The sequence below is a fragment of the Phalangium opilio genome, unplaced genomic scaffold (assembly GCF_054372755.1).
Source record: "Phalangium opilio isolate 3A_F unplaced genomic scaffold, DU_Popi_V2 ptg000077l_1, whole genome shotgun sequence".
Classification (NCBI taxonomy): domain Eukaryota; kingdom Metazoa; phylum Arthropoda; class Arachnida; order Opiliones; family Phalangiidae; genus Phalangium; species Phalangium opilio.
The window spans coordinates 9086969-9099037 of NW_028324185.1; the positions used below are offsets into that span (position 1 = coordinate 9086969).

The 12069-nt window shown below is 38.3% G+C and overlaps 2 protein-coding genes across 2 annotated transcripts; both read left to right on the forward strand.

The window, feature by feature from the left end:
* The first annotated feature begins 702 nt into the window (after positions 1–702).
* Positions 703–4325, forward strand: LOC149657606 (uncharacterized). The gene is made up of 3 exons (XM_089844718.1): positions 703–775; positions 841–2996; positions 3789–4325. Exons 1-3 carry the CDS (start codon positions 703–705, stop codon positions 4323–4325), a joined length of 2766 nt encoding a protein of 921 aa, XP_089700844.1.
* Positions 4325–5446, forward strand: LOC149657607 (uncharacterized). The gene has a single exon (XM_089844719.1). It carries the CDS (start codon positions 4325–4327, stop codon positions 5444–5446), a length of 1122 nt encoding a protein of 373 aa, XP_089700845.1.
* Positions 5447–12069: the final 6623 nt, after the last annotated feature.

Genomic DNA, 12069 nt, shown 5'->3' on the forward strand with positions numbered 1-12069 from the left:
TTGATAATGAAAAGCCCAGCGAGTAACGTATGTACACTATTAAAAATCTAAATGATAGCTACAAGAGGTTGGGAAAAGAAATCACTCACGATCTTTTAAAACCCAAAAAGTAAGAGACAGTGATTTCGTTTCCAACCTCTTGTAGCAGTCAATTAATTCAAAAACATACGGAATATTTTGGCCCTAAAACACATATATAACATTGTGTTTCGGCATCTTTTAAAACCTTGCTTTATAATTTGAAAACCCGAGCCCAATCATTCCAGTGGGCACAAATTGTTAATTAAGCCTTGGCTTACCTGGGTTTCTCTGCTAGTTTGGACTTAATTTACTATTTAGTAGGTTTAAAGTCACAAAATGTAGGCCTAGTCCTATCTTTTATCTTAATACCAACGGTTACAGCTGTTTGAATAAAGTATAATTATATTGTGTATATTTATGTCGCGATCGGATATGACGAACCTCAGTAGCCACCGTTAGTCCGTTATTACAAAACAAATTCCCAGCAGACTTTGATGCCAGATATAATCCACCAAAAGCATCGTCTGCTATAATGTCTGATAGCGCGTCTATGGCAAACGATACCGCTACAGCTGTGACGTACGCGGGTGCCATTGCCCTCTATATTGTGGAAGCTAGCGTCCGAGACTCCTTTGTCATCTGCTCCTGCCTGTTCTAAGACCGTCCTATTACAAACGGCTCATGCTTTTGCAACAAACCTCGGGCATGGAAATGAAGAAGAAGTTCGCTGCCTCTTGGATCCAGGAAGCCAAGCGTCCTTCGTAGAGGAAGAAATATCAAAACGGCTAAACTTACCTATAATTGGAGAATGCCCTATAGAACTCAATCTTTTCTCGGAAAAAAGATCCAAAGAACAAGTGCGAAAACTAGTTAAATTATCACTAAGAAATACAGAAAAAACAGGAGAATTGATTGAAATTGTCGCCATCGAAGTTCCCTACATTTGCCAAGCAGTAACTATGGTAGGCTGCGAAAATATTAAAAAAGAAATGAGAAAAAGGGGCATGCAAATCGCCGATAAAACATGTGACACTGCGCCTTTAAAATCAAGCGCAGGGGTCCTAATCGGAGGCGATGTGTATTGGGAATTCGTAACGGGACGCATTGAAAGATTCACGCCAAGGCTAGTAGCTGTTGAAACAACCCTGGGGTGGGTTATTCAAGGAACTGCGCAAATTGGCCGAGTTGCGGTCGGTACCTACGCGGTAAACGTCATGAACTTAAGCCTAGACGAAAATACAATATCAAAGACCTTACAATCTTTTTGGAACTTGGAAAGTATGGGAATAAAAGAAAAACAAGAAGCAGAGCCCTCGGCTAGTGAAACACTAGACAAATTCAAAAGAGAAATTAAAATTGAAGACGGAAGATACAGTGTTACCTTCCCCTGGAACACGAACAAAAACAATTTACCAGATAATCACGCCGTAGCAACAAAAAGAATGGAAGGCTTGGTTAGAAGATTTAACAGGAACCCAGAATTATATCTAGAATATAAGAACATTATCGAAGATCAAATCAAGCAAGGAATTGCGGAAATAGTAGAAAAACCAGAAATAAAGCCCGTCGGAACCTATTACATACCACACCAAGCGGTGGTAAGGGAGTCCAGTACCACTACCAAAACAAGAGTGGTGTTTGACGCTTCTTCCAAAGAAAAAGGAGCGCCATCCCTCAATGATTGTATGGAATCAGGACCAAACCTCAACCCTGATCTTAACAAGATGATACTCAAGTTTCGCGGGCATAAAGTTGCGGTGACAGCAGACATTGCTAAGGCTTTCCTCCAGGTGGCGTTACAGCCGCAAGAAAGAGATTCCGTCCGATTCCTCTGGACGGTGGAAAATGAAGAGGGGGAAATTCAAAAGAACAAATATCAGGTGGTCAGGATGGCGCGCGTGCCCTTCGGGGTAACGGCCAGCCCTTTCCTACTCGCAGCGACCGTGAAATTTCACATTGAGCCGTACAAAAAGACGGAGCCTGATGTTTACACAATTTTAAACGAACAACTTTACGTTGACGATTTGGCTAGTGGCGAAGACAACACGGAAGCCGCGTATGAACTCTCCGTCAAAGCATCGACAATTTTAAAAGAAGCAAAAATGGAGCTACGAAAGTGGCAGACTAACGATGAAAAATTAAGATTAAAATGGGATGAAGAACCTGCTGATTCAAATGCAGGTTTGAAATTCGAAGGGGATAGGAATCCTACTCCACAGAAAATCTTGGGGTTAAAATGGGATCCCGAAAATGACACTTTGTCAATTGACTTGGATAAACTAATTGTCATTGTGGAAGAAATTCAAAACACAAAGAGATTCGTACTTAGTACTGTAGCTCAAGTATTTGACCCTGTGGGAATACTTTCACCATTCGTCATCAGGGCCAAATTTATATTTCAAGCTCTATGGGAGCGGGGACTAGGTTGGGACGATACCCTCCCAGAAAATTTGAGTCAAAAATTTAAACAATGGTGCGAAGAAATGAAGGAATTAAAGGATTTAACCATTCCAAGATGCTATTATAGCGAGCAAGTACAAAACATCAATGAAAAGGAACTTCATTGTTTCAGCGACGCGAGCCAGAAAGCTTACAGCGCCGTCGTTTATTTACGATACGTAACATTATCGGGAAAGATAAAAGTGGTTTTCGTTACCTCCAAAACAAGAGTAGCGCCGCTTAAGAAAATTACGCTCCCAAGGCTAGAACTTATGGGATGCCTACTAGGCGCTCGGCTGGTCACGAATGTGGAACAGACATTTAACGAAAACAAAAAATTGGTTATGTGGACGGACTCTATGATTGCCCTGCATTGGGTGAAAGGACCATCCAAAAACTGGAAACCCTTTGTACAGAACCGTGTAGCGGAAATCCAGCAGCTAATTGATCCAAAAAACGTTAATCATTGCCCCGGAATCGAGAATCCGGCAGACATTCCATCTAGAGGGGCCAAACCCAAAGAAATGAAAGGGACCGTCCATAAACTACGTCACGCAAAAAAAAAGCATTTTCTGACCCCCCCGTCCCCCCAGATCACGCTTCGTCACGCTTTTCTCAGACCCCTCCCCTAAAAACCACGTCACATTTCTTTAACCCCCCCTCCGCACTATTATTTGTCTTAATTTACAAATTTAATTTGATTAATTTCTTGAGTGATATGCCGCCCTCTCAGAAATATTTTGCTCGGCTGAAAATTCAAGTTCTCTTCCGTTTTAAGCTGTTTCCCTCTGATTGACCTTTAGAATTTTAATGTCTGGATGTGCTTTTTATAAGCTTCAAATAAGTTCCATAAAGCTTAGTTAAAGGGGCACACTTTTTAGGTTTCGACACTGTCACCGAAAACAGACTAATCGAACTTGAGATTTAGAAAATTTGCCAAAGAATCGAAACCATTTCAATCGGCAGTTGATTGATTCATCCTCACAAATAATAGGGGCAAATAAACAGAGACATGAGAGTTTACGCTATTTATTTTAAATGCGCTATTTAAATTGGCTATATAAAGGTGTAAATAGTAGATAATTGCTTAAATATTGTACTATTTAAGCGATGATGGAATAACAATTTTGGTAAATTATTGTAACGTTGGACTATGAAATGTTGTCTTTCTTCTTCTATAACATAAGAGAGCCAATCTGCCTGTTACTGACTTCGTAACAAAATCAATGATAAATGTGACGTCACGCATCGAAGAACCCCTCCCTCCCCCTTGTCACGGACCGTCACAAATTTAGAAACCCCTTCCCCCCCATAAGAGTGTGACGTAGTTTATGGACGGTCCCAAAGACAATCCGCTATGGTTTGGAGGCCCAACTTGGTTAGCAAAAGAAGAGTCTCACTGGCCATCTGCATGCGTTAGCGATGTAAAATTAGAAGAAATAGAAACAGAGAAAAGAAAGGTGGTTTTGACGATCAGTATTGACGAGAAAAGAGGAAAACAGTACGTAGTGGACCTTAAAAGATACAGTTCCATAAATAAAGCATTCAGAATAGTAGCTTGGATAAACAGATTCAAAGAAAAAAGCTTGGGCAAAGACACAAAAGTTGGTCCTATTACCGCTGAGGAAATGTGGCAATCTGAAGCAAGATTTATCAAAGACATTCAAGAAAACGATTTTTCTCAAGAAATAAAGAATTTAAAAGAAAAGAAGCCATTGCCGAAAAGTTCGGACATCGCTTCGCTCAAACCCTTTCTTAATGAAGATGGCGTTCTCTGCGTTGGTGGAAGATTAGAAGAAGGAAATTTGAGTTACGAAACAAAACATCCAATTATATTAATCAAGAACTCTCAAAACTTCTTATGATGAGAAGCCACGAGGAATTCATGCACTGTGGAATTCAAGCCACTACAACCCAATCACGAGAACGTTACTGGATTATAGCTGGGAGACAATTAGCGCGAAACGTCGTCAAAAATTGCTACAAATGCAAACGAACCAACGCAAAAGCTGGTCAAGAAGAAACAGGATTACTCCCGAAAGATCGTATCGTCGAGTCAGAACCGTTCGCTGTGGTCGGTATAGATTATGCCGGCCCGCTAATTGTCAAAATAGGAAAAGAAGAAGAAAAATGTTACATTTGTTTGTATACATGCGCGGTTACACGAGCTATCCATCTCGAACTCGTTCCCGCTTTAACCACTTATGAGTTCTTAATGTCGCTGAGGAGAATGATTTCGCGACGCGGCTTACCCTCGGTTATATACTCCGACAACGCAAAAACGTTTAAAAGAGCAGATAAAGACTTGTGCAAAATTTGGGAAAGCATCCATTGTGATCAAGTTCGACAGTATTTTGGCAATAAAGGCATCATTTGGAAATTCAGTATTGAAAAAACCCCTTGGGCAGGGGGCTTCTACGAAAGAATGGTGAAAACAACAAAAAGTATTTTAAGAAAAACACTAGGAAAGGCCTTGCTGACTTATCAGGAAATGGAAACTGTGGTCATCGAGACTGAGGCAGTCATAAATTCGAGGCCTATTAGTTACGTTTTCAATGATGCCAATGAGCCAGAACCATTGTCGCCATCCCACATGTTGATTGGGAAAAGAATAACACGCTTACCTGCCCAAAAAGTAAAAGAAAGCCAATTACCAAAAACTCAATCGGAATTTACCAAGCGTTATCGGTATCGCTCCACGGTAATGGAGAGACTATGGAAAAAATGGCGGGATGAATACCTCCTAGAATTAAGAAACGCGCACCACATTAAACTTGCCAAACAAAATGGAAAGGTTAGTGTCGGTGACGTCATGATCATACATGAAGAGAAAGTCCCCAGACACTACTGGAAGTTAGGTGTTGTGACAGAAGTACATGACGGGCGCGACGGAAAAGTTAGGTCGTGTTCGGTTAGAATGCCGAATAACCATGTAATTAAGCGTCCCATTCAGTTGCTTTACGCTCTAGAAATTAATGCTAACTAAAAAAAATAATTTGGTAATACTAACGTATTACGCGGGGCAGTGTGAGTAGTAAGTTACCACACTTTTAGGCATGCAAATTAGCCGAAAATGATCCAAATTTGCATAATTCAGAAATCCCACTTTTGACTATGCAAAATTTGTCAAAAATTATCAAAATTTGCATAATTCAGAAATCCATACCTTAAACCATGCAAAGGAACCGTATCACACCTGTCAATCAAAATAGTTAATAAAAGCAATTAGTACATTGATGAATAAGTCATTAGCAATAAATAACTTGACAAGTAAACATGGCAATGTTAGCACCCGCTTACGATTCCTTTTACATTACTTTACCTAGTAATGCCTCGATGCAATTATATCCTGAAAATACTAAAACAAGTTATAGGACGGAACTACCTACAACGTATAATTTATCGGAGGGAAATTGGGAGGTTGGATTGTCGGAAATAAATATGCCTTCAAAGTGGGATAACATAACTGATTGTTTTGATGAATTTGTCGTTAGATCGGTGGATCTTGATTATGAGTACGAAATGGGGGAAGGGGGTTGTGGTAAATTGGGTAATATAGTTAGGGGACCGAACGACGAACCTACTAGTATATACCAAAAATTATTCGAAACGTTTAAACAGTCAATAACAACAAAAGCTAGGGATGATATAAATTTTGAACTAATGACGAAAGAGGGAATGACATTTATGCAAATTAAAATTAACGGAGACAAACAAACGGCTATTAAGTTTCCTAAAGAATATGGAAAAGTACTTGGAATAGCGGAATTAGATTGGGATCGATGGATTGTTCGGGAAACATATATAGCTAGTAATCCTTTAGACACTGCACGAGATCAATTAGATACCAGAAATTTGGGTAAATTCCAAGTCAAACAATTTGTTCCAAGGGACCGAAATAGACCCGTTGACGTAAATAAAGATGTTAATAAAGCATCAATCGAAACGAAAGCTTATACGATACCTCACGGTACGTATGAAAGTATAGATACCGTACTCGAAGCAATGAAAATGGTTTTACCCGAATCGAAACGAAAATATTTCGATTTTGTGTATAATAAAACAGGAACAGTAACAATCAAATGCGGGGTTGGAATTGTTAAAGAGAATACCCCATGGCATAAAATTACCGTAAATGAGGCAAAATATATGGATTATTTTTCAATTACATTTCCAAAAGATAATCCCGGATTAGGTTACATGTTGGGATTTGATAAGAGTCAAGTAGACACTCCGTTGAGGAACAATACGGAAAGTAAACATCTCGGAGATATAAATAGAGGTGTACAAACTTTATTCATTTATACGAGTCTCATATACCCCCAGGTAATAGGTGACTCTTGGGGTGGGCTTTTACGTACAATTCCAAGACCTGAAAACAGTCGAGATAATAAACCTCACGTGTTAACATTCAATCCAATTAATTATTATCCAGTACGTACACCCAATTTTAATTTAGTTGAGATAGATATAACGACAGATTCGGGAACGAAAATTCCATTCAAACTCGGAAAAACCGTTACGACCTTACATTTTAGAAGGATCCGTAATCACTAATAATGTCTGTACGGAATAGATATTATAATTATTATTTACAACAATCGGGCGAAGCGTTTGTTGGGCCAGTATTTCAAAGAGGAAACGGGTTAGGATCTATATTTAAGAGTTTAGTTCGCTTCATAACCCCCATACTCAAACCAGCAGCAAAAGCTGTTGGACGAGAAGCGATAGGTGTCGGAAGTAGATGGTTCGGCGACATATCAACGGGAGCAGATCCTAAAAGCTCTTTCAAAAAGAATATTAAAATTGCGGGGTCTAATTTATTACATAAAGCGGGTGATAAAATAGGGGAAGCGCAATTTGGGAGTGGAAGACGTAAAAGAAGAAAAAGAGCCAGTAAGCTAGGAAAGAGAAAAGTGAAAAGAATAAGGAAGAAGACTGATTTTTTAGCTTAAAGAAGAACCCTAAATATCTAAGGGGGGTATAAAAGTAGAGAATTTACACGAGTAATAATTAGTTTACGCTTAAACAGTGACAAATAAAGGTATTAAAAAAAATGGAAGGAATGATGTCAGAATTAGATTTTTTCGCTAAACCCGTCTCTAATTTGAATATTGTGGCCAGTAACGACATACAACTACAAACTGTTAACGCTATAACGGATGGTGGTCCATTGGAATTTTTTATTCCCGGAACACCTGATAGTTATATAGACACTTCAAAAATTAAACTGTACGTTAAGGCTCAAATATTAGGATTTAACACAACTGATAATAAATGGGTAGAAATCGCGGGAAACGATAAACTCGGACCGGTTAATTTAACCTTATGGAGTTTATTTGATCAAATAGAAGTTATGTTTAACGATACCCAGGTTCAAGTCGTGAATAATTTAGCCCCATATATCGCATATTTCGAAACAATGTTAAATTATGGGAAAGAAGCTAAAGACACGCAATTGGCGTTAGAAATGTTTTACAAAGATACAAAACTAACAAATGCCGATTCACACCATGCCGAGAATAACGGAATGAAATCTAGAAGAACCAGAACCGGAGCATCTAAAATATTTGAAATGATAGGGAGATTACACGTTGATGTATGTAAGATGAACAAGTTCTTATTGAACAACGTTGATATAAAGTTTAAATTTATTAGATCAGCGGATACTTTTCCAATAATTTATCAACCTGGCGCTGCTGCTGCTGATCCAATTACTAATTATAAAATCGTTATTAAATCAGCTTCTTTATTTGTACGGAAAATAAAACCAAACTCTGAAATTATGCTAGCGCATGCTATGGTTTTGGAAAAAACACCGTGCGTGTATCCCATTAATCAAACTGTAGCAAAGTATTTTAGTATCGAAACCGGGAACAGTGACACGATTAAAGAAAACCTATTTTTAGGTAGAATTCCTAATCGAATGATTATCGGATTCGTTAAAAAATCAGCCTTCAATGGGCGTATATCTCAAAATCCATTTTATTTCGAACACTTAGATTTAAACTTTTTATCAGTTACAGTAGGGAATAAAAATTATCCAGATCAACCCTTCACACCGGATTTTACTCACGATCAATACTGTAGGGAATACGCTTCCTTATTTACGGCTCTAGATATGTATGGGAAAAATAAAGGAAACTACATTAGTCTGTTTGATTATCCTAGAGGTAACACTCTATACGCTGTTGACTTTACTCCGGAAGAGCAGGCTAGTGCCGAGCACTGTTCTTTAGAAAAACACGGTAGTTTAAGGTTGACTATACGTTTTAACAAACCACTCACTTTCGCGGTAACAGCCATAGTATACGCCGAGTTTGAAAACGAGTTATTAATAACGAGGGATCGTAACGTTTTGTACAAACTAGAGTGAGAGTATGGACGAGTACGTTTATTTACCAACTCGAAAAGATAATAATCTTCTCGTAACAGTTAGAAATAACAAAAGACACGTAACTATCGTCGGTAATTGTTGGGATTTTAAGGAAATTAAAAAGGTGTTGAAAGAAATATAAAATTAAACGTCTCCAACGAATTAACGTCAAATGATCGCGTGAAAATCATGAAACAACAACAGTACAATCTCTCCGATAAACAAACTATCGAGATAGCCGAAGCTGGCGATGATCTAATTATTTCCATTTCCGATAATGCGAGAACGGAGTATATGGTTACAATTAGTAACAAAGTATATCAAAACTTATGGTTGCTGGTGGATTATATAAACTTGATTTTCCAAGACGTCTTACCCCGCTTCCACAGTACCCTACCGGAAAATTTTCAAGTTGAAGGTTACGTATCTGGAACCGGAACAAAGTATATCGACATTCGACAATACGTATGCGAAAATTCGAATATTCATCGTTACGATTTACTGTGGATGGCTACGTGTAAAGGATTTTGTTTAAATAAAACCACGTGGAGTCGATTGAAACAAATAAAACCGGAATTGGACCGGCAATTGGAAATAAAAGCCAATACCAAGGAATTATTCAGAACAATGATTTTGCGAGACATTACCGAAAATTTACTGGAAAAGACCAACTGCTGCGGTAATCTTAATTGCCAAGGCGAAATCGAGCACCACGTATCCTGCACCTCAAATTCGAATACGGACTTGAATATCCTACAAGCGATATCGATGTTAAATAAGACGAACCTGAAGAATGAGTTTGAAAAACGATTTGGAGAGAAGAACGAAAATTTGGATCAATTATTTCTTATTATTACCGACAATGTAACGGAATTGAAAAGAGATGTTTTTTACAATTACGTTTGATAAATAAAAAGCTTATTCACAGATGGTTTTTTTCTTTATTACCCAAATACCTTCTAAGATGGTTAGTAAACGAATAGCGCGTAAAATCGAAAATATATATTACGATCCGCAACATCCCGCGAGTTTAGGATCGGTGCGAAAATTACAAAAAGCTCTACCAAATGTATCAAAGGAAGATATCGAACAATGGTTGATTTCCCAGCCCGCGTATACGAAACATAAACCCAGAAGAAAAATATATCCTAGAAATCAAACGTACGTCACTAGTATGAACGAGGTTTTCCAATGCGATTTAATCGATTTACCCTAATTATCCAAATACAATAGCAAATATCGTTATATTCTAACCGTCATTGACGTCTTGTCGAGATACGCGTGGGCTTTACCGTTAAAAACAAAGGGGGCGAAAGAAATTATAAAAGCTCTCGGTACAATCTTTAAGCAACGTACACCTTCGAGGTTAAATTCTGACGAAGGAAGCGAGTTTAAAAACAAAAAAGTGCAAGCCTATCTTAAAAGTAAGGATATCCATTGGTACGCTAGTTACGGTAATTTAAAATGCGCCATGATAGAAAGATGGAACAGAACGTTGAAAACGCGAATGTTTCGATTAATGACGAGAAATAACAATTATAATTACACGAAACATTTACAAAAAATTGTCAAGGGATATAACGCCACTGTTCATTCAACAATCGGTATAGCTCCGAAAAACGTAAATATAAATAACGAACATTTAATATGGAAACGATTATATTACAAGAAGAAACGTACAAGCAACAAGCCAAAATTACGAAAGGGTGATTTGGTGAGAATTACGTCCGACAAAGGCGCCTTTGGTAAAGGATACACTGGATATTGGTCGAATGAAATTTTTGTCGTGCATAAAGTACTACTACGTACTCCAACCGCTTACATAATAAAAGACGAAAACGACGAAATAATAAAAGGATCATTCTACGAGCCGGAATTACAAAAAGTCGCTAAATGAACACGGAAGAATTAAACCTTTTTTTAAGCACAGATCCTCGAACGAGACCCTACTTCATCGGAGTGTTCCCGAAAGATATTTTACCCGACCCACCAGAACGGAAACCCTATTGTTTCGTAGTCAATTCGGAACCATCCTCAAACGAAGGATTGCATTGGTTAGGAGTCTATATCGATACTAACGATAACGGTTATTTCTTTTGCTCGTACGGTAAAGACCCTAGTTATTACGGTTTTAATCTATCAAGCTACGCTTCCAATTGGTATTACAATAATCGTCAAATACAACCGAATAGTTCATTTACATGCGGGGGACACGTTATTTTTGTTTTAACAAGTTTGTGTCACGGATTTTCTTTTAATGAAATAATACGAGAATTGTACGACGTGAAAGATAAACCTTACAACGACGTGATTATTATGTTAAATATGTGTATACATTTATTGAATCAAGAGAAAAAATGAAATAAAATATTTTTTATTTTAAAAAAAATTGGTACATTTTCATTTAGACCATTTTATCGGTGTTTTGACTTTTCGCAATTTCATACCCGTAAGGAGACGTCTCGGGCGATAAGGATGACCGTCACCATCATCACCATCATCACCCTCCTCCGCCTCCGGTACACCTCTGGTATATCGTCGATGTCTCTTCGTTTTCGGAGTTGACGTGAGTTTAGGTCGTGGGAATGACTTCTTAATAGTCGAGGGCACCCTCGAGGGTGACCTCGGTGTTGACCTTGAGAGGGCCAGGGGGGTCCCTTGAGGTGATTGTTGTTGCGAAGGTGGCTGTACTTGAAACGGATTAGGTGTTAGAAATTGCGGTGGTTGAAAGGATTGTTGAACGGGTTGTTGTTGTTGAACTTGGAAAACTGGTGGAATATTTGCAACGTTGACGCTAGGAGGTTCTATCAGGCTCTTCATAGTCAAATACTTTTGTAAAGTTAATAAATAATGTCGAAGTTTATCCTCCGAAGAGGTGTTTTGTTTTAAAATCCGACTCATTTCACGATCCAATTCTGTCGCTTCTTTTTCAGCTCCCGATAAAACAGCGGATTCGGGTAGTAATACCATTCGTTTCATCTCGCTAATGAAGTGATGGTAGATATCAAGGTCGGTACCAAAGCGGCTATTAACCCGGGTAAAAATCCTCCCGCCTGTTTTATAAGAAGTTTCCGTTTGTTTTTAGCCAGACCTCTTTTATTAGCGATTTTTCTTATATATACTCGATGTTTTTTAATATAAATTCTATCCTTTTCGGGTAATGGAATATTTCCCTTTAACAAATTATAAAACGTGTTGTGAACGGCTTTGATTTGACTTTGCTTGGCTTTTTT